Raw genomic sequence first — 27,912 nt, 5'->3', positions numbered from 1 at the left:
CCTCTTGTAAGTGATGTAAATGAATTATCTGTGTGACAAAGGCCACAAAGTGCTGGCAACTCACCAGGAGTCTCACGCCAGCCTGTGATCCTTGGACACTTCGATAGACTTGTGCATGTATGTACATGTACACATCTCATGGTTTGCTTGCGTATGTATTTTATTGTCCTGGCTCCTGCTAATCTCCTGACTCCAGATGGAGAGCAGTGGGTGAGCAGATTGTATTTCCTGCTTGATTTAATATTAATAGATCGGTATGCTACTCTGCCACACTCTTTGCAGGGCAAAAACAGAAGACCACAACCACCCCCCCTCCCCCCCAAGCCTTGGCTCTAAGCCCAACAACTGCTTATGTAGGATATGACGAGGCCTTGTGAATGTCAATGCATTAATAAGACCCAAGATGTGACAGGAAAAGTGAATTATCAGAGTAACCTGAGCAGGTGTGGAGGACAGTACTATGGATTTGATGCCATACAACAATCTGCTGTGAGCAGCCACAGGATAGGATAAAAGCCAAACTACATACAAGGTACATGTTTATTAAGCATCTTCATAAAGCAGGTTTGACAAGTAAAGGTTATTTACCTATAAATATCACTACCTCTGTTCTTAGAAGCTTGATAAACAGAGTGTCTATTCACATTCATGGGAACATGACGGTGTGGAACCGTCATGTTCATGCTGCTCTTCATTTTACAGTGAGAGTGACAGCTGGTAATGAGGACTGATTTAAACAGGTACAGACAACTGAATTTGACTCCAGGCTCTGACTCTACATACATGAGCTTGACTGCACATGTGTGCACAGGAATATGGGCTGGTATTTCATGTGCAGTGATTAATAGCATTTCCCTTTAAAATAATGGTAGTGATGGAAGAGTAACTTGGTCTGACACAGAGAAAAGACGCGGAGTATGAGTAAAGGTCAATAATGAAAGAAAATTAGGGAGAAATAAAAGAAACAACTGGGTATTTTTATTTTCATCCCAAAGAATATGTGGAAAACCAGAACAGTTATCCACGTGCTTGTTGACAGAGATCTTTTTTTCCTGTTTGTGGCAGATAGATGAGAGTAGACAGCAAATATCATGCTTTTACAAACTGCCTAGCAGCACTGTAAATTCATTAGTGATTCCTGTTACTTTCCTATACATATTGTATAGTCCATTGCATTGCATCCTTGGTCCTCTATATGCCTGTGTTTATTTAACATGAGTGACCCTGATTTATAACTCATTCATAACTCAAAGATGTATGCATGTGTGATGGGCCCTCAGGGCCTGTGGCTTCTGTATGAGGGAGCTGCTTTTCCAACATTATCTTGGACCACACATACTCAATACATTATTTGGTTGATTTAACTTTTTCATACCATATATATGTGTGTGTGTATATATATATATGAGGCTACAGACACACTCTTTCCTCACCAGCCTCCTCTCTTAACAATCTCTGCCCTCTCACATCCAGAACCCTCCCCCCAGTCCATGGCTCACTGAAGTCATCAGAGAGCAAAGGGTGGGGCTCAGAGCGGCAGAGAGAAAATAGCGTAAATCCAGAGAGTCCACTGACCTCAATGACTATCAGTGTCTCCTAGCATCATTCTCCTCCGATTTAAAAATGGCTAAGACCACTTACTATCAGAACAAGATCTGTGGCGCCACAGATGCTTGAAAAATGTTTTCTGCTTTTAACTCACCCCTATATATATATATATATATATATATATATATATATATATATATATATGTATGTATGTGTATATATACACACACACACACACACACACACACATAATATATATACATATATATATATATATATATATATATATATATATATATATTAAGGAACATTCAAACCCATCTCACTTTGGACTTTCTGTACTCATTCAATGTTTCAACAGGTCAATTCAACATTCAACAATCATTCAGTTTTAACGGGTGACCACCTTGGGAGCTTTATCATCTTACTTCATCTTCTTTTTTATAAATGGTAGTTTAATTTTTATGCTTTTTTTCTGATGCTGCAGTCAGTGATCTGGAGCGATTCCAGATGATCACCTGGATTCTTTGACTTCACAACAACAGTAGAAACTGCCTCTTTGGATCCCACAGTCTTTTATTTGCACTAAACAAGAATCTAAATAATAGGTTGAGACAAAGAACTTGGTCTCAAGATGAATCATGGAGCAAAGGGGATTACTCCACTGTAAGTAATAATTATTTTTACTCCTCTAAGGGATAATCAGAGCTAAAGATTTTAGAAAAAGCACTTCCAACCTGAACAGAGCCACCAAATGCAGACACTAATGGAAGGCTGGATGATGGTGTTTTTTATATTTAGACTATTACACTTTGACTGTCAATATTATTGAAGGTCAGATGGATATTGATTTAGACCAATATTGCTCATGGCCAGTGTCTACACAAGACATTCAGGACTGTCTGGAGAAAATTGTTTACTTAAAAGGCTTGATGTCAAAATACTCAAAAGGAAAGGAATACAAAACGGAGTTCACTCTAGAATAGCTTGTTTCTTGTTTTGAATTTCTCTATAGACAGTGGTGGAAAATAATTCAGTACAACATTCAACACTGATGCTTTAGTATTAATAATCTAATGATGTCGTATATAATAATATATCAGTCAGAGGAACCAAATCGCTACTTTCACTGCAACACTTCAAGTACATTTTGCTGCTAATACTTATGTACTTTTACTTAAAGTTCCCCTCTAGACATGTCTTAAGATATACAGAAATACTCTGCTTGGATCAAAAATGTGTGCCTGATATAGTTTTTCCACACACACACATCACACTTGTGTGTAATTTTAAATATTGGGCCACAACTGGCTCCAAACTAGTTGTGCTGTCAAATCATGCTCATAGCCCCACCCCTTAAACAGATTGTAAATGAGCACAGAGAAACTTTCCACTTTCAGCAGATGAACGTGAAAACAGCCTCGTAGTCTCAGACATTGCACATACATCATTCTGCTCCGTGAAGCACAAACATCCAACTGTAGGAACAAAAAACAAAACACATTTTTGGGTGGAGGGGGACTTTAAGTAGGATTTTTCATGCATGGCTTTTACTTCTAATGAAGTATTTTTACATTGCTTTATTGATATGTTTACTTAAAGGATCTGAATACTTCTTCCACCACTGTATATACTCTATAGACTACTTCAACACCACTTCTAATCTGTAAGGTCCTTAGATTTCAGCAAATTCACCCATTGCAATAAGGTGAAAAACATGCCTCTCACCTAGTCAATCAAAAAATAGTGCTGGTTAAGCACATACCATTATAGTGTGTGGCAGGCAGTTCAACAAGCTCTACACTTTATAGCATTTGCTGCTGTGCTGAAAGAGGACTGTTGCAGTTGTGTGGGATGTTCACATGTCTGTTGGCTATAAATGCAAAAGCAAACCCAGCCACAATGCGATTTTAACATCTGACGAGCAGAGAGGTGCACCACGTGAAAAAAAGAGGATGAAAAGGTGCATTCATTTTCACTTTACTAAAAGAGGGGGGCGGGAGTACAACATAATTTACTGAGATACCTCATGTGACGGTTAGTGACAGTGTTAGTGTTGACCAGTGAACTGCCGCCGCCGCTGCTGTTGTTGATGATGATAATGATGGAGGGAGTGCTTTTTCCTTCTGCCAGTCTTGATGCAAACTACAGCTGGTGAGACAGGACACACACACACGCGCACACACACACACACACACACAGTCTGGCTGGCTGGCTGGCTGGCTGGTCGTCTTGTGCTCACAGAGCCAGGGTACTTTCACGGATCTCATCACGATGGCTTGGAGAGGAGGGAGAACACGGTCGTTTTATCCACCAGTCCATTATTTAAACTAAGACTGGTATTGTTTCCGACCCGAGGACTCAAGCGGAAAAGAAAAGGTAATATTTACTACTATCCCTGTCATTTGGAAATGCCAAATGAGACGTTGCTACGCCGTGTTTTACTCGACAATGATGGTGGTGGTTAATTTTGGCAAACCGTTGGTGTAACGTTAGTATTCTCCCAACATCAGCTAACGTTAACTGGATTACCTCAGTATTGTTCTCTTGTCAGACTCCAGTAACGTTACGCTCGGTGCCTTTAGTTACATACCATTATTATCCTACATGTCTAAACTGGTTTGCCCACCTATTGCGCTTGCTGCTGTATAAGCCCGTGTCTGGCTACAACATTTCCCAACCAGTGCTGTGTTGTTACGCTGCAGGCCTGCCGACCGGATCAAGGCAAATTTCCCACTATGCCAACGTAGCGTTGCTAGCATTGCGACCCCAGCTAACCAAAGCTAACGTTAAGGCTTAGCTGCTCGACATTTACCGTTGTCTTTTCTACACGTCTTACTTTCTCTGTTCGTAAACATATTGTAATAATTCTGACCATAGTGTCGTTTACCATTTCAATAAGAACAAAGCTCCAGGTAATCTTCAAGTAGCCATTGTATTTGGAGAGACGGAGGTGTAACGTTAGCGTTGAATAAAAGGACAGCAAAGTTCCGTTATGATTGTCCTGCTAGCTGCTGGACTTGGTTTCGTGTGGACTGCTCATATTGCCTGCTAGATAGGTAAGATAAAAAACACACTTAAAAGAGAGAGTGGAGACCCAACCTTCGACATGACTTGAAATATAACGCCTTTGAAACTGTGCGGGGGACTTCTGTGGCCACAGTTCCATAGAAATACTGTGAGTTAAAACACAATAGTGTGGAACAGTTACTTAAGTCGTGGTTAAGCTTTTCCTGTTGCTACGTTACCGTTTGCTGTTTTCATGTCACAAATCTAATCTAACTGTTGTTGGGCCAGTCATCTTGAATTGCAATAGCTGTAAGTGGAAATTAACCCTGTGTTTTGCCTGGACTCCCAGGAGTTTCACTGATTTCGCTGCATGCCTCTGTAATGTTACATTTTTGATGCAGGAAATGCTGTTGGACGCCACATTATGCCACATGTGTCTATTTTTCAGTTGAGTGGGTTCCCCCCCCAAGCTTAGTCATAATGAATGATCAATCTGACTCGTTGGCTGTTTGTCAGATAACTTTCAGGTGTTTTATCAATTTACAGTTTTCTTAAATAACTGGTAAATAAATGTTAAAGTGGATGTTATGTAAGACAAACCATAGAGCGTTAACGTGTTGTATTTTTAACCTGGTGGATAGCATCTGTTGCATCACGTGGGTTGCGATCTGATCTTTTGAAATGCATGGTTTTACAATCTGGGATCAACTCAACACCTCCCTGTGCTAAAAGCTTCATAGTCCCTAATTTACACTTGCCTCTAGCAGTTCTCAGGATGAAACAAAGATGACCCAGATTGAATTTGATTTTTCTTTTTTAACATGTGACATCTGAGAAGTTCTGCAAAACGTGTTGAATTTCAGCAGGGCCTTTTTTTATGGAAAGCTGTAGATTATGCTAAAATAAAACTATGTCTGGGGTTGAAAGAACTTGCACAGTACTGGGTAACAGTCCATAAGACTGTAAGACCGTGGACAACAAGGATAATTAGCAGAGTTTGTTCAAAACAGAGACCAGGCCACACAGACACATAAATGACTAATGGGTTGGGTTGTCTTGTCTGCTGACAGGCGACATCTAGTCTGAACATGATTCACTGTAAACAGGGCTGCAGGTTTTGCTGGTTTAATATCTGTATCTTCTAATGCACATATTTAACATATTTTTTTATTTTCTATTTCTGTTATATTTTCTCTATGCTTCCATATATTTCTCTTCTAGAATATGAGCATCTGTAACATGACCCAATTTCCCCTCAGAGATCAATAAAGTATTTCTGATACTGATCTGGACAGTCTAGATCATGTGTGCCTGAGGCTGGTCGATTAACGTTAACTGAAAGGTCGGATTAACTAAACGTAGCATGTTTCCTGTCTGCCATTTAACTGTTGACTGTCCAATAAAGGCAGAAATTATTTTCTCGTAAATTTCTGTTGCTTTTGGAGAATACTTAGGAGACTCTATCCTCCAGACATGATTGAATTGTCCTCAGTGAGAGAGGATGGTGTATGTAGCCAAAGATGATATGTGAAATTCAGCATTGGTGAAGTTAGACCAAAAACAATCTTTATAAAACTACCTCCCATCTCACATGTCTTACCTACATTATTTTCTTTTAATTTCACCAGCCTGTCTCCTCCAGCCTGTCTTCTATTTGGACTCCACCTTTTTTCCTCCTCTTTCCACACTCCTCCCTGTGCATGTTCCCCTATGCTGTTGCTGTATGTAATTGCCTTGTTGGCTACATCTGGATGATGTTCTTTTGTCAATTTATTTCTCTTGCTGCTGATAAAGGCATTTCTCCTCCGGGATCTGTAAATGCAGTGCCTCTCTGTCATTTCAGGTGATGACCTGGATGGTGCCATGTGAATGACTGAAGACCATGAAGCCCACACACAAGCTGCTGTTCGTCCTGTGTCCCATGCTGGTCCTGGGCTTTATTTACTACTCCTCCGGGAAGCTACATCTACACGTATGGGGCCAGAAGCCTCGTAAGTGACATCTTCAGTCTGACCGTTTGAAACATTGATTCATCACCTCATCAACCATGTGTCATAGTCTGTAGTCCTTTTGATACCTACCTTTGATACCACGTTTTTATCTGTTTTTATTGAACAAGTCTGTTTGATACCTTTCTCTGTGTTGCTGTCTGCCTCTCTGTGCTGACTGCCAGTTAACCGTCTGTTTATTTCAATCTGTTTTCTTATTTCATAGTCTCTCCGCTGAACCGTTAGTATGTCAAGCTGTTTGTTGGTGTCTCAAACTTGTCTTTCTCTGTTATTATTACATTAGCTTTCACTTCACCAGAGCACCGGATGTTACAGGGAGAATTTAATCAGATTTTCTTGTACATCAAGCGTTAGTTGCACCATCTGCGGGGAAATCTATTGATGGCCCTCTTCCCACACTACAATACGAGTGCCTGTGTTTTAACCCAGATATAAGAGAGTTTCATCTGACTTTGTCTTAAGCTGCCTACTTATTTTCTATTTTGTCTCTGTAAATAGGAGGAAAGGGTGTTTTGAGGTTTTCCCACTGAAATGATGAAACCTTAACAACCAAAACTGAAAATACAATTTCACAATACCATTCATAACATTCTGAGGAAGTATGTCTTCCACTTTCCACTTAAAAGTACCTCTGTATGTTTGAGTGTTGGTTATGACTCGATTTCCCTGTAAAATTGGATATGCTGTCCATATTTAGAGAAGAAGTGATGAGCGACCTCGATGTTTGTATACTGTTGCTGTTTGATTCAGTAAGAAATACCATTTTAGGCTTCTTAACCCCCTGAAACAGCTGTTAAAAACCAGCAGAGGGGGCTAGAAGATCTCTCTTAAAAACTTCAAATTTGAGGAATTGTTCATGCCTTTACCACCTACAGAGTATATCTTCTGGGAAAACATTCACAGGGAGCAGCGTGTAGCACAGAAAACACACGTCAGTGTTTTGAACCAGATTGAGAGCCTTTCTAGAGGGACAATATGCTGTCTAAAGTGTACAGCTTGTGGTGTCCTTGATATCTTAATATTGGCTGTAAAGTTTTGTAATGGCACTAGATTTGGATTTTTAAATTTGTACATCTAACCACTTTAGATTAGTTTTAGGCTTAAAGAGGAATGTTCCCACCCCTAACAATTCCACACATTTCACAACACTGATGTCAGGTAGAGGGAGTATGTTTCTGTTTGGCAATATGATGATTCAGGATGGTGATGCCAACTCCATCCCCAGTTCCAGTTATAGTCAGCTGACTTTGCTCTTGCTATGGTTATATTAGGAATACTTGTTATAAGCTCCTTCTCAGACATACCTCACTCAATAGTCAGAAAATTTTACATGTCCAAAGTCATGTATGGGATAAACCCCCAACTTTTATCCTTTTTAAAGTCGCTCAGGAAAATAGCCAGTAATATTTTCTTATATTCCTCCACATTTTAAGTGTGATATAAGGCCTAAATGTCTCATGTGAAATAGTAAATTATGAAACTGTATTATGTAACTGAAAGTATTTGCGCTCAGGCAGTCATGAGGCTTCTGAAGCAATCAAGCTATGAAGATAACGTCAGACTGATAAATAATTGTTATTACTGAGGATGCCTGTGAGACAACTGAGAATACTCTTCTTCTTTGGTGTAGTTTACTTTCTTCCTAACCCATCACTGTTCTCCCGCCGTGGTGACGACACAAGTAAAAATGGCGTCAGATCTCCCCTGTCTTATGTACAAGGTGTAAGCTTTGATTTTCTATCTGTAACGGAGACCTTTGTGAAAGCCGATCGACAATCCTTAATCAGAGTGAAGAATTCTGCAGTGTGACTGTCTGAAATGGGCTGCAGAGCCAGTACAGATTAAGTCTTTGTGTACTAATGTTTATTTTATGATGAAGTAGATAATGCTAGCTAATACTAGTCTCAGTAAAACACCTGCGCAGTTTACTTCAGGTTCCTCATACACTACAACTTTGTCTCTTGCTGTGCCCACCGTTATTGTAACCCATCATGGCCTGTTTCTGGTCCCAGTAACAACTAGCAGGCTCACATGTGCATAAAGCTGTGTCAACCATAGCATTTACAACTGTCTTTATAGTTGAACTTGACCTTTCTCTGCCCCTCTACCTTGTAGAGGTTAGTGTATATACAGTACCAGTCAAAAGTTTGGACACAACTTCCCATTCACTCGAATGAGAAAGTGTATCCAAACTGTCACTGTATACTGTAGATTATATACTTAATAATATAGATAAACTTCTAAACTTCTCCACATACTAATGCACTGGATTTAACATTTCTCTTCCAATCACTGAAAACATCCTCTTTTTGTGTGATGTTGTTGCATCACTGACAGCACTCCCAAGGAACAGTTGACCTTGTCTGTGGTTCATAACTCAACAATTTCTCAAGCTGTGACCAAGGGTCTCTGTGTAACTAAGTTCCAGTTTTCTGTTGCGACACCCTTCTATTTAATCTAGATTCAATGCTTGCATGCTAAATTTTTAAGCGGCAAAGTCAAATGCTTTCAACCTTGTACTGTCAGTCGGTTTATTTTCATAACTGCATGATGTAAAGAATGGAGCTGTTTTTTTTTTTCAAACAGCACAAATAGGAGAGGAGCTTTGATTGCAGTGAGAGATATTGGCTTTCTGCGGCACTGTGGTGCCAGATGTTTGGCCTAAAGAGGCTCAAAGGGGAAAGATGAGCATGTTGATGGTCTCTCCTGTCCTCCACGCTGGTCAGCTAAGCTATACTGTTTCACTGAGAGGATCAAATCTGGATAATCTTTCCTCCTCATTCTTGACTTTGAGTGTTAGAGACTAAGTCACTGCTCCAGGGACAAATGGAACATACAGAGGCTTATCCCTTCCTCATTGTATACATAAATGAAGACCTTTGGTACCATGGTACTCGTTGCTCGTTGGATGTAGTAGATGTTTATTAATAGGGCTCAGTTTCATCCTCTTGCAGCAGAAAACACATCTTTTGGATGCGTTGGGATATAAAATCCAGGTGAAAATCTGTCTAAACTTTTAAAAACATCTGGGTACTTACAAGGGAAAATGGGGAAAAAATTAAATGACGAGCCTTACTAATGCACAATCAAAACGTTCGATTTTGTGTTATTAGTATTTTCAACAAGCCCATGGTTTCAGACAAGCTCAGGGAGCAGCGTGTAGCACAGAAAACACACGCCAGTGTTTTGAACCAGATTGAGAGCCTCGCTAGAGGGACAACATGCTGTCTAAAGCGTACAGCTTGTGGTGTCCTTGATATCTTAATATTGGCTGTAAAGTTTTGTAATGGAACTGGATTTGGATTTTTAAATTTGTACATCTAACCACTTTAGATTAGTTTTAGGCTTAAAGAGGAATGTTCCCACCCCTAACAATTCCACACATTTCACAACACTGATGTCAGCTAGAGGGAGTATGTTTCTGTTAGGCAATATGATGACTCAGGGTGGTGATGCCAACTCCATCAGTACTCAATACAGAATCAAAGCCTTCAATTCTGTGTTAGTAGTATTTTCAACAAGCCTATGCATTTACAAGCTGGCTTCCTGTATAAAGTGTGTGTGTGTGTGTGTGTGGTGCTTGTATCTGTGGGCTGTGACAGGAGCCAGGCTCAACCAGCTGCTGTACACAGATCCACCAGATGGTCACCACATCCAGAAGGTTTGGGCCACATCCCCTTTTTGCTGGTGTTTACTGATGCCAGAATTTCCTATGGCCACTTATTATTTGGTTACCTTTTAAACTCTGCCTCACTACATTTAGAGAGTGAATTTCAGACCAGGTTCATGTTACCATTGTCATTCCTGTGGCAGCTGGAGTGTGTGACTCTTGTATGGCTATAGTTTGAGCAGCTCCGGTCCAATTCACCTGTTCTTTTAACAATAGAGTTCTCTTCTTCCCGCCTAATTTAGTTAAGCCCCTTTTACACATGCAGTCTATCCCTGAAATGTTCAGGAACATTTCCTGCACGGATGAGGTCATGTGTGAATGGGAGCAGGGATCGATATTCAGCTAAATCTGTGCTGCCAATTTCCCACCTTAAGACCTAGTAACATTTCAGGGAAAATGCCAGTAAGGCTGTGTTGTGACTGAAAGCAGTAACATTGCAGGAACAAGCACGTTAAGGGTTACGTCCGTCTGACAAAAGACGATTTCACGTCAGGCGAGCGAACCAATCACAAGACCCCACTGAATAAAGGAGACATTGCTATTTTTTGAATGCTTAAATATTTTAAATGAAATGTTCACACTCTTTTGTAAATCTTAATTCACATAACTTTAATAGTATTGCTTTCATAAAGCCATATTGATTATTCAAAGCTCTGTCACACAGTGAACCATGCTCGAGCTGATTATTCAAAATCTTTAATCTCATGGAGATTTGAATAATCGATATGACTTTATGAAAGCAATACCATTAAAAATTATGTGAATAAACATTAACAAAAGAGTGTGAATATTTTATTTAAAATATTTAAACACAACACAAAAAATAGCAATGTCTCCTCTCCTCAAGCAACAGCTCTCTTTTAAAAGTCTGTGTGTCTGTGCTTGGTGCGACAGTATCACAGCATCATGTTCCATTTAACATTATTTTATCTTTAATATCGCAGTACAAATCATATCCATAACATTAACTACTCTTATGGAGCGTAGAGTAAAGTTTTGGTGAGCAGACATATGGAGAACGGAGACGCGGGGTGTCAGATCCATGGGAAAGAGACGGCAAACTGGTTTGTGATTAAGGATTTAAAATGCTCTCGTCACTCCTGCTGATGAACATGCCGCTCCACCAGAAACATCTCTAAATGTAGCTACAGGAGCATTTATTCACTGACACATAGCCTAAACTGTACACACACTGCACTGACGTTCACAGCTAACATTATACCGCTAACTTCATACTCTCTGCTCCGGTCTGGCAGTCGCTGTTCCACACCTGCTGTCTCTCTCTCTCAACCACACTCGCTACACACACAAGTTTTGCCATGTCATGTGTGAAAATGCGCAAGACAGAAATGTTCCTGAATGTGTGAATAGTGAAAGTCACTAGCGGTGCCTGAAAGGCTTTCCCACTAATTTACCAGGAACTAAGTGTGAAAGAGGCTTTAGTCTCCAAATTCTACTCATTGTAATGTTCTCAGTCAACATAGTCAAGAAGTGCTGTTGCTGACACATAGAGGCCTGTTAGCTGCCACTTGTATCTCTGGCGGTTTTCTCTGTATCATTCAACTGTGAAATCACATTAAAGCCTGTACAGCTACATAAATTCACAGAGGCTGCTGAATCACTGTTAACCTAAAGAACAGGCTGTTTTGTGTGCACTGATTATGCAGCTGAACAAGCGATGATGTGTGCCTGCACAGACATGAGCAGATACTTAATTTGTTAACGAAGCAAACTTTCTCTGCAACTGCTTATTGCGAACGTCAACAAAACAGAAGAGCTGTTGTCATTGATCTGTACTCAAGTTGTGAGATAACTTTACAAGTATAAAACAGGGATTTGATCGACTGTCAGCCTTGTTACGAGGAAGCATTTATGAGGTTGAGGTGTCTGACAGCAGAAACATATCAGAACAATTCCATTGTGTGTTGAGCTTTATTGAAACACACTATAAGTAATCTGTGAAAAAAGTTTGCAATGTAGAATTTTGTTGTTTGCAAACCAATGAAGAGGAAGAAGTAAAGATAAAGCTATTCTTTTGTTTTTGTGTTTCAGTGCATTTTGAACAGAAGACCTTTTTCAAAAATAGGGGAAAAAAAAGTTGTTTTCACAAGTAAATGTTTTCAGATTGATCCACCTCAGTGTGAGCATGATCATTGCGTTGAGCCTCTTTTACACAAGTTTCCACAATATCACTTTTTCAAGTCTGATTAGGGTCTGCCCACATGTAACACATTTCAAATATTGGCCGAGGCTTGTGTGAGGCCCATTATTTTCAAGGTTCAACTGTCACTGAAGTTCTGTCATGTAATGTGGTCGCTCCCAACTTTCAAGTCTCTATTTCAGTGCTTCTCAACAGCGCAGTTGCTTATAATTGGTTTACTTTACTGCTAGTAACAGGAACATCACCTCAGGGTGTTAAATCACACTTGGCATTAACACCTGCAGGGTGAGAAATGAATGTGTGCCACCAGCCAAGCTGCTGAGATTTTTTTCTATTTGCAGTAGCCAACAAGCCATAACATTCAACTCTATTAATTTCACCCCTCATGAAAATGTGACGCCAGTTGTGATGATATGAGATAATCCAGCTGTTTCTTCAATAGTGAATCTCTCTATGTATTTCTAAAATAGATCTTAAGAATGTATTTATGCTTTGCTCATAAATCTATAATCTGTGATATTTCAAAACGTGACTCCCTTTCCCCCTGTCACTCTCAGTGCTTCGTTAGCAGTAAGACCAGCCGCTGTTCCAGGAGCGTGCTCTGAATATATCTGACACCCAGCTTCGTTTACAACTTTAGGGATTGTCTTCTCGTGTCCTATAGAGCTGTTGTAGTCATCAGTGATACGCCTATACAGTTTCAGCTGGAACAGAGTTTGAGGTTTACTAATTGGGGAATTTGATCTGCACGAAACCCTCAAATGGCATGCATGTTGTACATTCAGCCTCTGGCGAAATGTTATGCTGTCTTTTTGTCACAAGGAGCACTTTTTGTCCTTGTTCTGATTTGAAGAGGGCTCTGTAGTAGTGTCATACTTAATCATTGGCATTTGGATGAAATGACACGTCAGTTGTCCTCTGATTGTTTTCATAGGAGGAGACATTTTTTAACTTTTTTCCTTAGATGTTTTTTTGTTTGAAGCCAACCTTGTTAATTAGAATCCCCAGCTTTTATCTTTTTGGTTTAAAAAAAAAAAAAAAAATGTTAACAACTTGAAAAGATAAGTAGAGAAGAAATGTGCAGCACTTGTCAAAATCTCAGCATTTTTAAGGGTGCTGAGAGTAAGTCACAGTCATTTACTGTTGGACTATCTGTTTTGTTAACTCATCTTTTTACAGAAAGGGTGTTAATATTCCACATTGTCCTGTAAGTCTGTAATAAGACTTGTTACAGTACTCTGAGTGGCACTGCTGTGATGGTAGACAAACATTGGAGGATTAGCAGTAAACCTTTGATGTGTTTGGTTTCTTTCTGTCTCTGTGTCTGCCTTTCGTTTGTGTGCATCTGTTTTTGTGCGTAGCCGCGGTGTGTGTTTTGCTGAAGCTGATACTGAAAACATATATATTTTTTTATAATATTCTGAGTACTTAGGTTTTGATGAATAGTTGTATGGTTAATAGTTGCTTCCACAGCTCTACAGTGATGATGTTTTTTCAGTGTCTTAACCCCCTTTTGTTTTCAGAGAGTGATGCAGAAGCGACACCTGTAGTCCTGACTAAAGGTGCTGAAGTGAAAAGGATAACAGGTAGAGGCACTGAGACTCTGCCCATTTATACTGGGTGACTGTTGTGAAGCGGGTGATTTTAAAACTGGGCTGTAGAGGTTTTTTTTCTCCCAATGGAATATAAATCTCTGCTAACTGAACAATGAAAGCTTTGCATTTTATCATTTTAATCTACCATTCATCTTTTTTTTTTCTTTTTTTTTTTTTTTTTTAATTACCCAAGCTGTTTGTGCTCATTCACTCATTCAATCTGTAAGGGTAACTCTCAATATACCACTATCATAATAATCACAAAAGCACAATGGGGGCTTTCTGCAGTTAATTTTCCACTTCATTGGGCTTTCAACTTTGAATTAAGACTGAGAATCAGAATTATAATTCAGCCTACTGGGATTAAAGCTACTAATCACGCCTTCTCCTCCTCCTTGTACTCTGTTACGCCTGACATTTGCAGTTGGCTTTATCTTCAAGTCCAATGCTGCCATAACAGACTGACCTCAAACGGTGCTAACTGACCCTTTTGTGTTACAGAGTCGGAAACAGACATCACCGCGGGACGAATAGTAGGCTCAGGTACATCTGCAGCCCAAACCAGCTGAACCCCTGCCCATCCATTTTGTTCCTGAACCATTTAAAACAAATTACAGAACCTGTTAAAACCCTGCAATACATCAGCAGCCACATTTGTGGTTGTTATTGTAATGAAAAATCTGAATTTGGTACAAATTGTGAAATCAAGCATCTGCTCAGTAGTCCACTTCCACATGAAGCTGCAGTGTGATACAACACTGCCCTCTGTTGTCTTGGCCCAGTAACAAATGGTTGGCAAGTGAAGCAGTGTGAGGGAGTTTTGGTGCATATATTGTAATATTTGTCTAACTAGTAGGACCCCGCTGCTTTAATTTTCTCCAAAGCTGTTGCCTCTGGCTGCCTTATGCTTCTCAACAGAAACATAATGCACACACACTCACACTCACTCATCTTGGCTGCTATGGCAAAAGTACTCATCCACCAGGGCAGTGCTTGGATCCTCCCCTAACCAGCCGTCACACATTGCCATTGTTTTTTTTTTTCTTTCTTTATCTTTCTCCCCCAGCTTCACTGTGAAGACAAGATCCGCAACCACAGGAGCAATACCGCACTCTTCCTACTTTCCGCTAATGCTCATGTTAAATGTAGCGCTCTGACATTTCAATGTAATCATGGCATTTAACAGACAGACATCAATCAATGTTAAGTGTTTTTATGGAAGTATGTAAGTATCATTATAGAATATAGAAGATCCTGCATTAAATACTCAAATGATTTAATTCAAGACAAAGTTCTCATCTCACCATAAATATTTACCTCCTGGTTTTCTGTGCTTCTGTCTTCTAAATGGCCTTAACTCAATGCTTCACCAGGCACCTATTGGCTGCCCCTTCGGTTGTCCATAGGTGATCTCTAACTTCTTTTCTAACTTTATTTTAAACTCAACAGATTGTTTTGGCTGGCTTCTTCCTAACTTTGCTTGTTTTTCACAAATCTTTAATTCTAATGCTTTTACATTTACATTTGCTATTTTATTTTCTGTATGGAAAAAAAGCACAGGTTGTTTACAACTACAGCTAATGAGCTGATAGTTGCGCAATATGGTACATCTTAGATTGAACCAGTGCTAATGATCCAACCATATAATGATGCCATACTCTCTAACAATGTTCCATGTAGACCTGTGTTAGTAATGGATCATATCCATCTCTGTTTTTGTCTTTCTTTTCCAGTGTATGATAAGCAGGGCTTTTTGCTTCAGCTGGACACAAAATTGTGAGTGCATCTTTTTCTAATAAACACTCCTGTCATTTCATGTAGCACGTTAAGCAATTCTCCATCACACACTGTGTGGGATTTTTCCAAGCTGTTATATTTAGAACAGCTGAATTCCCAGTCAGACGTCGACTCCATTAGTTTAGATATGTTTTACAGCTATTTTCACTAAATACTTATTCACACAGATTCTGATTGATCAATGGGGAAAAATGAAACATGAAAATGTAAACCTTCAGCAAATTAATCTCACTTGATTTTTTTTTTTAAATAAACACCTAACATCTCATTGGAGTCCTAACCAAAACCTGGTGACAAATGCACCTATTTGATTGCTGGCCTGAGCAATACATTTTGAAATGTGTGTGATTTGAGTTGTAGTTAGTGTTTTCTCGTTTATTCCAGAGCAGCTGTGGTTTGTCAGGGTGGGAATGTGCTACATTGAGTCATTATGCAGCTGTCGTGGTGTCAGTGTGTCTGTTGAAATGTATATATTTCCCTGAATTGGTTTGACACTCTTGCTCTAAACTGCCATGATAAGGCCTCCCCCCCACATTACCATACAGGCAATAATCATATACTGCCATCACCACCCTGGCTCTCACAGGACATGTCTGCCCACACTGCAAGCACCATGTCAGCACACACTTTAAGGTGGTTTTCACATGGGTGATACATCTCTTTACATTATATGTACAGTGTTCCTTAACTACACCTTTAAAGAACATGCATACATGAATGCAATTCACCTCAAAACTGAAATTAGTTTTGTGACTCTGGTAATTCATTCCTTCTGAAGGTGTCCCCTAGGTTTCAACTTCACCAAGTCACTTACCAGCTAACTGAAATGTATTATATTAGCATAGGAGAGCTTCAGATGTTGTACAAGCAGGCCCCAGTTAAGCTGCTTCCTCTGCCAGCTCTGGCAGACCTGGGCCTCTCTCCCTTCTCCCTGTTTATTTGAACTAGATTCATGGCATACATCAAGTTATTAATGATCGTGCTGGTAATCGGGCAGTTCTAGTTTTAGCCCTGTCAGTATGATTATTTTTACAAGGCCCCTCTGCTTTGTCTCGCCACACACAGGTGATACACTGAGCTGTTGCTGAGTTCTCCAACTTCCTAAGCAAGCCGTTTCCCTATCTCTCAAGCAAGATTGTTTGACAAGCTCGGTTTTTGAGGGTTGAAAATGTGTCAGTATAATTAATAATCACTTATCACGATGTGTTGGATTAATCTCTCCCTCTGTTTTTTAATGTGCAGGCCACCGGAGTTGGCATACAAGTATGGCAACCTCAGCGAAGGAGTGTGCAAGCTGGGATACGCAGCAGCCAAGATGACTGCCATCTATCCTAAGTGAGAAAAATCGCCCCCCCTTTCTTTTTTTGTACACATAATGTCACGAGACAACATTTAAATTAACTGAATGTCCTCAAGTGTCTTTTATCTAAACGAACAAAGCAGACTCCTTCAAACAAGTGTAAAGTCTCCACATACAATTTCAGGAGTTTTGCAAACAAATCATTTTAATTGCATGTCAGCATGAGAAAAGCCAAAAACGAAGTATTCAAGCATACCAAGATGCATGATGTCACTTCTCAAGCCAACCTCGCCTTAAGGGTTTTGACTCAGAAACAGAGAAGCCCCCACATTCCTATGCAATCTTCCCCACTTTCAATCATGTTTCTACCAGCATCTCCCCCATCACAAAAACTTGACTGTGTCCTTGTGATCCCGCTGTTACACAACAGAACCATTGTTATCTGAGCACAAGGTCTCCCATCTCTCTCCTATCAAGTCCTAGAGCCTTAGAGGCTTTCTCTATGAGCGACACAAACCAACTTCCTGTCCATCATACCATGACTCACCACGAGCATCCTGGTACCCAGCCCACACAGTCCACTGAATCCTCCACGGTCCTGCCCGATGTCACTGACTCTTTTGATTATGGGCCTCTATTTGCCGCCCAACTCAGCTCAATCTATAGGACATTGTCCTATTAGCATTCTTGGAGCTAAGCTAATAGAGGGGTAATTTTCCACATTGCTGAACAATAGCGAGTGGCACTTCAATGCAGTACTTGACCTAGTTATGGGGCAAATTCGCCAACTTATTTCCAAGCATTGAGTATTGAACCTAATTTATCTATTGCCTGAAGATGTTCTAAGCATTAGATTAAAAGAAAAAATCACAATATCTGTTTAGCAATAAATTCTAATATATTATAAAACTTGCTTTACTTTCTTTAATATATTTTTACATTTTAAAGTACTTTCTCATATTAATAAAATGCTCTCTTAAGTGCTTTAAATGGGGTTATCCAAGGCTTATGACATAAGATGTACAGTATAAACTATATTGAATGAGTTGTCGGTGTGGGTTTTTGTACACAAACTACTTTAAACATCACCATCAGCTGCACTGTTGGCTGTAAATTGCTGCGCTGCTTAACCAGACAGAAGAGGCAGTTTTGTGGAGCTGCCCTCTACCTATCTGAGAGACTACGTGTTAAAAATGTCCTCCCTCGTAATGACTTCCTCTAATCAGCCGCACGTGTCGGATCAAAGTTCCGTACAACACAGAACCCCCACTGGGAGCCCGCTGATTACTACCACCTTCAACCCAGTCACACACAGGTCAATGAGCACAATTAATGCTGCACTTTTTGTAAGTTTGACTGTGTGTATGTGTTTGTATGTATTTGTGTTTGTGTGCCCAAGTGTGTGATTTATTGTATCCTCCGCGAAAGAGAGTCAACCAATTCACATCTTGTTTGTTAACTTGTTTGTTCTTAAAAAAAATATCAAAAAATTTAGTTTACCACGAAAAAAAACCAAATCAATTTAAATGTTCTTGTTAGCATTTTGTGTAAATAGGCGTGGCGTGCTGCTCAGCTGTTAGAGAAAACCTACTTAACCTCTAGCAGTGAGGTCCTTTGGCTCTCCCTCTAATCATCTCCTGCTTCCTCCATGTTTGTCTTCTCTGAAGCCCCTGCCCTGCAGAATCCAATTTATTTTCCACACCTCCCCTCCCCTCCGTTTTACCTAAAACTGTTTGTATTGGAGCCCTAAATCAAGTGTTGGCAGTGAACTTGAAGCGGTACGGTTATGAAAATATTGCCAGTGAGAGATGGACCTAGCAAAGGAAATGAGTACAATGCGTCCCAGCCTGTTGGCTGTTTTGGGAACCCTCACTTTGTATTTAACAACAAGCAGCCCCCTGTCTCTCTGCTTTGTCAGGATGTCAGTGACTGACTGTTGGTCAGGGCTCAGCGGCTTGCAATGGTCCTGTGTTATTTATAGCCCCTTATGGCCTCAGAAGTCTTGGGTTCAATGAATCTCCATTTGTTTTGGCAGGTCAGAAGTCTCTGAGTGTATATGCTCCTGTCAGGTGATGTGAGGAGGAGAGAGAGCCATACATAACTGCTTCTCCTCTCTGAGTCTGTCTCTCTCTGCTCGCATACTTTAAAGACGGAGGATAATGAGGGTATCAAAGACCAATTAGAGTGCTTGAAAAAGAGACAAGGGAACCGGAAGGCCTCCCGATAATGTCAGCCATGTTTGGTCATTGTGCTGTAGAGCCCCTCATATTTCTTGTGAACCCATGGCATTGTTATGGTAACAAGCTATCCAAGTTCCTGCCGAGAAACGAGGGAGTATGTTCATGCTTATGTGTCCTCTCTTGATTCCACAGTTTAAAATGACTTTGCTAGTTGATGTCATCTCAGGGAGACATAATTAATACTTGGTGAAGAAGAGCAACCATTTGTGTGTGCGGGGCGGCCAATCATCAGCCTCTCAGCAAGATGCAATAGTTAAGTCACTGATGGTCTGGTTCCAGCTAATGAGACAGTGCAACAGTCTCTTTCATAAACATAATAATACACACCAGCTCAACAGATCTTTACAAGGCACCTGGCGTTGTCTTCTCAGTGTGTGTGTGTGTATGTGTGTTTCCTGAATGATCATTTACGTCTGACATGTAACTGTATTTGTAGAAGTGCTGCTGAGGAGCTCCATGCATATTAACATCAGAAGAGAGACAACCAGATTGACTTGTCTCTCTCCTTCCGTGTCCCCCCCCAGCTTGACAGCAGGTCATAAAAACACACATCCATCCTGAAGCCACACTCGCACAAGTGGCACGTAGCCCAGCACTGGGGTCGCAGGCGTGACTAAGAGGAAATGGATGCTTTTGATTTTAGAGCTGCAATTAATCGAAGTGGGACACACACACATACTAAAACAGACACACAGGATAAGGAAGAGGCGATGCTGGAAGTTATAGTTCACAGAGCATTTAAACATTGGTCACAGGCGTGTTTTTGAATATCAAACTCGGTTACTGTTTCAGTGTGGCAGGATGACCGTCTTCTCGCTGGAGCAGTTTAAACTGTGGCATTTTTGCCTTTGTGAATTTTCTGGTTACTTATTGTTTTTTAGTGTGTCTTCCCCTGAAGTGGGGTAACTTCCTCCACTCTAATTCAGTTTGTATAAACAGTCTTGTCCCAGATCATTTGAGGAAAAGCATTCTGGCATGAGTATGTTGTCTCTGCAGATTTATCAAAACCGTGTGTCAGCTGTGATTTAGGCTTGGGTGGAGAGGTTATGTTGATGGTTTATGCACTGCAGCCGCCTTCTGTGTCTATCCCTGCCTCTCAGTATCACCCCTTTTAGTTTTTAGCTACCTTGCTAATGTTTGTGCAGGCTTTGCTTGTTTTGGGAAGCTTAAGCAGTAGGGATGCCATTAGATTAATGACAGTGGAACAAGCTAATTTGGTTATCACTGTGTGCCTTAAACTTTGCCCAAGACATTAACACTACTGGACAGGATAAAAAAGTGTGTTGGGGAGATGCACATTAGAATAGATCATTCTTATAGGATATTTGTCACCAGAGTGGGTTCTTTGTCTCAGCTAATAAAACTTTTTTTTTTGTCTTTCCTCCTTTTCCTTCCTTTCCTGTGTCTTATTGCAGGTTTGTGAAACCAGCACCCATGTTTCTTGATCGGAACTTCAAGCGTCTTGCAAAAGTCAGCAATTACTTACCTCCATTTGGTTTCAAAACACAAGGTAAGAAATATTGCTTACTTGATTTACCTTACTCTCCAAAGAAAACACTAACACTAGACATTTTGATTTGGTGTGTAAGACATGCTTGTGTGAAAGCCAACTCTGAGCCTGTGTTCTCAGTGCTACTGTTTCTACGGGTTTAGATGCCATGTGGGAGCTTAACAGTGGCTGCTTAGTAGGGTGTTTATTGCCAGCAGTGCTTGGCATCTCAAAATAAACTATCTGATTTAATTGCTATTAAGCTCAGCTTTGAGGATTTATGCAATTTACAATTTTGTTCTGGTTTGCCAACATTACACCTGGGTCAAAAAAGGAGGTGAAACCAAATGAAGAGTGAGAGCTGCCAAGCACCTCTCCTTATCAGCAGACATCAGTTTGCTTCTCATACTGTATCTACTTGTGGCATCACTGTAACTTGTGAGACCTTTCAACACACTGTCTGCATCTTCGAAGACACTAGTTCTGCTGTAGCCTGATAATCAGACTGAATTGCCATTTTGTTTTTCTGATTGAATGACTGAAAAGAATTAGAGATGTTGGGCAGTAATTAATAGTAAGAGCAGTAATTGCCTGCTCTTTTTAAGCTCTCCTCATCATCATTTCATTCTAATCATTCATGAGTAGAGAATGTGGCCAATGTTCTGCCACTTTGTGCGTTTTTGGCAGAATACATCTTGCTTCAGGTTTGTTACTGTGTTTTGTGCTGAGTTAAGACACAGGTGAGATAAGTGATCCATCACATTGTACATTTAGTCACCTTTAGCTTTTGCCAAAGTTATGTTCTCATCAACTAGCAATTTAAGCAGGGACTATTTGAGAACTCCCACTATTGATTTATTCTTGGAAGGCCTGACATTGAAAATGTCAGAGTAAGTTGCCAAAAATTAGTCTTTTTAATTCAACAAATGGACAAATTTACACTTTCTATGTTTGGTTATTGTTTGATTTGAGTCCTTGAGCACACCACTAAAACATGTTTCCTAAAACTGTCCTTTCTTTGAGCTGGAGGGTATTTAAAAAGGAGGATTTCGTAAAGTAGGGTTCACTCTTCAAATACTAGGATTACACTGACCTGCTATATGGCCTTAACTTGGTCCTTACCTCTTACCAGCTCTCAGCCTCCCCAGCCTCTGGATATTATCATAACTTCATACTAATCTTATTGAACTATGCCCATAAACCAGATTATAAGAACAGTTTTTAGTAATTTATTTGCAATTTTAGCTATGCTGCTGTATCCTTAAATATAACAACCTTTACAGTAATGTGCAGTTGTTTGCCAGATGAATTCTATTTTGGGACCAGGGGACTTTGTCTTTGTTCAGACTGCCAGCCCAGATCTGTTTTTTGGCAGATCCAGATTGTATCCAGATTGATTTTAGAAAGTCTGGACAGAAAAAAAACAAAAGGCAATTTTTGCAAATTGGATCCAAACCACATTTGAAGGTGGTTTGAAATGTGATTCCGATCGGATTTCTACATATGTGTCTCAGTTCGGATGCTCTGGCCACTCAAATCGGATTTCAAAGTGTCTTTTGCAACGCTCGCAACACGACACACAACGACAATGTCAAATCCAGAGGGACGGAAGTGCTTCAGAGCAGCTAAGCAGAACCCATGCTGCTACTAGCAGAGGGGTATGGACGACAACTCAGAGAACAGTCTGTGGACAGACGCTGAAATAAATTGTGTGCTGGCACTTTGGGGGATGACTGATCTCCATTTCTCATGCTTCTGTATCGGAAAGATGCGTCACCAGCATACGTAGTTTCTGACGGCTACATCGTTACCGCAGCAACCTATGCAGATAAGTTGGTGATCTCTGGACACACAAATCTGATCTGATCACTTTCAAATAACAGTGCAGACAGTCTGTCTTAAAGATCTGATTTGAGAAACAAATCTGATTTGCCTGCAGTCTGAACAAGCTTTAGTCTCCGGGGACAGCACTTACATGTATCCACACACAACGCTTTTACTTGTTCCCTGACCTCAACACACTCCAGCCCTTCAGATATCAAACCAGTGCGCAATGCCGTGGGAACTGAAGAGATAACATTAATCAGGCTTCAGTTACATGCCCTGTCACATTTTCCAATACTTAGAAGCAGAAGGTACAGTGAATGTTACCTTTTGTGCTCTGGCAAGTCCTCTGCTGTCATACGAACACACACACACACACACACACACACACACACACACACACACACACACTGTCACAGTTGCTATCAAAGGAGCACTCCCTGTATGAGTGTTACACCTGGTTTCTGTTTTCTCCACGGACTGCGATGGCAGTGGGGTTTCCCTTTTAGTGGTACTCATGTGGAGCGATGATACGTGTGGATCTTGAATAGAACACCACAAAGGATTCCAAATTAGGAACATGGAGTTGTGGAGGGCAGGAGTTTTATTTTTACTTTTTTTTCTGCCAAGAGATATCTGGCACACAGGATTAGGGTGTTTTTTCTTTTTTGTTTTGTTGTTCTTTTCTTTGTCCTAGAGAAAAACCATTCTTGTTAGATCTGTGTGATGCAGTTGGCCATTGAATGGTCAAAAACTGTTAAATATTATTCTTTGAGTGCAGTCTGTAGAATTTAGTGGCATCGAGTGGAACAGACTTTGCAGAAATGGAATATAATATTATTCATAAGTATGTTTTGATTGGTGTATAATCACCTGAAAAACAGGTGTTTTGCGTTTTAGTTACCTTAGAATGAGCCTTTTATATCTACATAGGGAGCAGGTCCTCTTCCACGGAGGCTGCTAAGTTGCACCGCCATATTTATACAGAAGCCCAGAACGGACAAACCAAACACTGGTTCTAGAGAGGGCCTTCCCTGTTTTTCGCGGGTTTCGCAGCCACAGGCTTGGAAGGGGAGGGGGAGGGGTATCAGTTAGTTGCAATCTGCAACCTCACCACTAGACGCCACTAAATCCTACACACTGGTCCTTTAATGTTTGTGTTAAAAGACCATTAAATGTTTTAATGGTGTTTGGTAGTATTCATCAGCTTTTTCCTATTTATCATTACAGTTAGGTTGACAGGTATGTACAGTATCATTACCAACTACTGTAATTTGTATCGATAAACTGTTAAAGTGGATACATTTTATATTACAGCTCATTGAAAATTGAGTCAGTTTCGGAAACCCCTGCTTAGGTACAAAATGCAATGCTTCATGTGCTATTTCAGGGAAACTTGTTGGTAAGAAGGACACAGTGCGGTGAAGAGGCAGGTTTAGAGTGAAGTGGAGTGGTTCAAATGGTCTGTTCAGTGGAACTCCAGGCTTGTTATCGTTTGCCTTTAGTGGTGTGTAACACTTGGAAGATGAGCGGAACAAGATTAGAGAAGCTTTTGTACCTGTGCAAAACCTGATGTTAACTTTTCAGATAATGATAGTACCCACATTGCATGAAGTCCCCAGAATGATACTGCCGTCACGTTAGAGGATGCAGAGAGATGGAATTCACTTGTCTCACCCTCCACCTCTGTGGACTAAAAAGATTTAGATACCTGTAAGAGCAGCTCCTGCACAGTGTTTCATACTATCAGTTGTTGGTGACAGATATTAACATAAATCAGGTTTTAATTTAGCAGAGTGCAGATTATACCAATATTTTATTTATTTTGATTATGAATACAATTGCTGTAACATACCCGGAGTATACTGTTTCCATGAGCTCTACCTAAGTCATATGATCACACTTTTAATGTGCATGTAGAAATGAGAGGTTTATGTTCTTTGTAACGAGTGCAAGTGCAATTTGTAGTTGCAGCAATTCTTTGCAACATTTCCTATGCAAATAATTTGCAGAAGAAGCATCCACACCTTTGCACAACTTAATATACTCTTAGGAGGACACATGATTCAGCTAGAAATGTAGAAATTGTAGTTATTCTTTTTTTCTTTCTCACCATGGCAATTGCCGTTGAATCAAATGCCTATTTTAAGTGCAAGCCTAACAAATACCATTCTCTCATCATGTGATTCTTTTATATTGTTTAGACTACACTCTTCCCAACAATGTGTCTGTGTTTATGTGTTATATGATGCTTCCAAGCTTCCTTGATGTTACCAGTAAAGATTTTTGTCATTCAAGCGCAGTGTTGTAACTAATGTCTGGACCTACAGCCATTCATCTTTAGCTGCACCACGAGACATACTTTGCTGAAATGTTTATCCCGGGTACTTATAACAATTAGCTTCCATGTCGTCCTCTGGAAGAGAGTCCTGCCCATTGTGATCTTTCACTTTTCACCCGCTTGGATTCAGGTGTGGTCCTCAGCCTTGTGTTTACGCTGCTCGGGGTGGTGCTTGACGCCAGACATCGACACCACATCCAAACAATGGGCTGTTGCTTTGCTCGCCTCTCCTCAGCAGGTTAATCATTAGGATCGTTAGCCAGGGTGAATGGGGCTGTAATATGTCTTACAAACTGCTTTGAGGCCCCAGTCTAAACTCTTTTCTTCTCACTCTCCCTTACTCTCACTTTTGCTGTTTCTCTTGGCCCCCCTTGGCAGGCTATGTGCTATATGATGATTATATTAAGTGAAGTAGAGAGGGTAATGAAAATGCCACTCATTTTTTAAAAACATGACACGTGTTGACTGTGTGTTTCCATGTGGGATACAGATAAATAAAGGGTGATTAACTGCCATCACAGTAGTATCATCCAATATAGTCCTTCTATGGTGCTTCCGTATTACCACAAATGTAACGTGGATCAAGGAAAGTGGATGCTGTAATGGAATCTGCATATTGGGATGTCATGATATTTGAATTAGTGTGAGAGGCCTAAAAAAGGTCAGGAGAAGATACAAATATGTTTAATATGTAATGCTGGAAGCATGACTCCAGCAGAATGCCCCCTAGAACATGGCAGGAATGTGCGCTATGGCTAAACATCTCCGTTTCTCACCCTGCGATCAGAAGGGTGCTAGCCACGCAGAGAGACAAGCTCAACATCGCCCACTTAACCAGGAGAATGTGCTTGTTTGAAAACAGCATTCCTCTCTGAGTGCTTTTATGGGAGAGTTTCTACATATACACACATATCATCTTGAACCCTGTATGTCTCTTCCTTCCCAGATTCACTCCTGTCAAGAACTCAACAGCTTTTTTCCCTCCATAATCCCATCACCGCTATTTCTTTGGTTTCACTCCTTATCTGTAACTGAATAAACGGAGAGGTGTGTTCTCTCCTCCAACTCCTCTTAAGACCACCTAGATTGCTATACCTCTAGTGGTGTGGTGAAGTCTTAGGCAGTTTGTTGATCTTTTGAAGGATAATTTCCTCAATTTTGGCTTTGCAAATATCCCATTATTTCAATATTAGAGTTGACCTTGTTCTACCATCCAATCTGATGCACTGCTTCATAAAGAGTCAATGCTTATGGTGATAACAGTACATTTTCTGGTAACAAATTACGAAATACAGACTTTGACACTAGTTGTATAAATTCAGTTGCCCCTTCACTGCCAAGAAAGCAATTAATCCACTAATGTGTTTATACACAAACTGTTCAGTGCAATAAAGTAACCTTCTCAAATATCTATATTTAGCATGCTCATGTAAGAAGTACATTTTTAATGTTGTGAACCAAAATGCAGTGTGGGTTACAACTAAATGTAATGGTTCTTTCTTTTTTCCCTCTGCAGAGAGAGTCATCGACAGCATTTTAACTGCCACCAAAAACTACGGACTTGGAGATGATCTGGACAGGTAATTATTGCTACTCTCCCACACATCAACAGGAAATCCCGTTTTGTCTATCCATCATTTCTTAATACTACTAATCTCTGACCCTCCTGCCTTACAGTCTCAGCTGTAAGAGATGCATCATTGTGGGCAACGGGGGTATCCTGTACAACAAGTCTCTGGGCTCCCGTATCGATGACTATGATGTCGTTGTGAGGTGAGATGATTCTCTCATGATGAAGACACTGTGAAGAATGTCTGAGCATTTTGTCACGCAACACAGATTCTCATTTAAAGAACACTATTGAAGTGCACATAGTTGATGAAATGTAACTTAACCACATCCCAGGTACTTTATTCCAGGTGTTATGGATCTTTTCTGAAAGTCAACTTTCACTCACTAATACTCCTTTTTCCCTCACAGGCTGAATGAAGCTCCAGTAGCTGGTTACAGCAGGGATGTAGGGACCAAAACTACCTTGCGGATTACTTATCCCGAGGGAGCTATTCAGAAGCCTGAAAACTATGAAAAAGACTCGCTTTTTGTTTTTTCCGCTTTCAAACCACTGGATTTCAAGTGGCTAAGACAGATGGTCTTCAAGGAGAAACTGGTAAGGATATATTTGAATAATTTATAAAAAATGAACATCTTTAACCCCACTAATGCTGGTTTAAGACTTTTTTTTGTGTAGATTGTGCCATATTTGACTGTTGGCAGTGTTAATTTACCATTTGGCATTCTTATATTCCTTTGAGGTTCACAGTAGTTTGCAAATATCAAGTTGGTCAGCCACTACAGATTTTTTGGGGAGTCGCACAGTCACAAAAGATAAAGGACTGGTGACTCACAGCTGACAGATTTACATACACGTCAGAAATACTTCAAAAGTATGTCCAAACGTGATTAAATCCAAAATGAAAACTGGTTTTGACACACAGCAAACGCCCATGTAAAAGCTTTTTTTTTCTCATTTATTTCAACATTTTTGCAAGTTCTGTCTCATCATGCTCCCTTTCTTATTTAGCATTCTTTCACATTACACCTGCAATTGACCAGCACCCAACTGGATTACAATACTGTGCCGAAAATGTCTACTTTTCTGGGTGCCTAAATGTGTTTTGAATATCTGAGTTATGTGGGTTTTTTTTTTTTTTAGCAGAGCATAGCAGCCCAACCTCTGATCACATACTGTACATTCCTTCCTTTGGAAATGTAAGCCATTTTTGTAAAGGGGTTAAGAGGACAACATGACTGTCTACTATATAGTTTGGATGTTTTAGATGGTTTAAATGCTTAACGTGGAAAGGACAGTTGAGTTTTTTCCTTCTTTCTCTGGCAACATAGTGAATTTTCTTCACACTATGTTGCCATT

General features: G+C 40.2%; 1 protein-coding gene across 9 annotated transcripts in view; it reads left to right on the top strand.

Annotated features, from left to right (window-relative positions):
- st3gal3b (ST3 beta-galactoside alpha-2,3-sialyltransferase 3b) overlaps positions 1–27,912 on the top strand; it is a 60,662-nt gene that overhangs the window by 11,687 nt on the left and 21,063 nt on the right. For 2 of the 9 annotated variants that reach the window (XM_067605464.1, XM_067605461.1), the window contains exons 2-10: positions 6,401–6,548; positions 13,921–13,983; positions 14,494–14,535; positions 15,726–15,768; positions 17,032–17,124; positions 20,745–20,839; positions 26,500–26,563; positions 26,661–26,756; positions 26,964–27,150. In XM_067605464.1, the coding sequence (XP_067461565.1) occupies positions 6,440–6,548; positions 13,921–13,983; positions 14,494–14,535; positions 15,726–15,768; positions 17,032–17,124; positions 20,745–20,839; positions 26,500–26,563; positions 26,661–26,756; positions 26,964–27,150 (792 nt within the window). In that variant the 5' untranslated portion in view covers positions 6,401–6,439. The other 7 variants (XM_067605458.1, XM_067605457.1, XM_067605459.1 and 4 more) reach the window with 7 other exon arrangements.

The sequence above is a fragment of the Thunnus thynnus genome, chromosome 12 (genome assembly GCF_963924715.1).
Source record: "Thunnus thynnus chromosome 12, fThuThy2.1, whole genome shotgun sequence".
In the NCBI taxonomy this organism is placed as follows: domain Eukaryota; kingdom Metazoa; phylum Chordata; class Actinopteri; order Scombriformes; family Scombridae; genus Thunnus; species Thunnus thynnus.
This window is presented reverse-complemented; position numbering and strand designations above follow the sequence as displayed.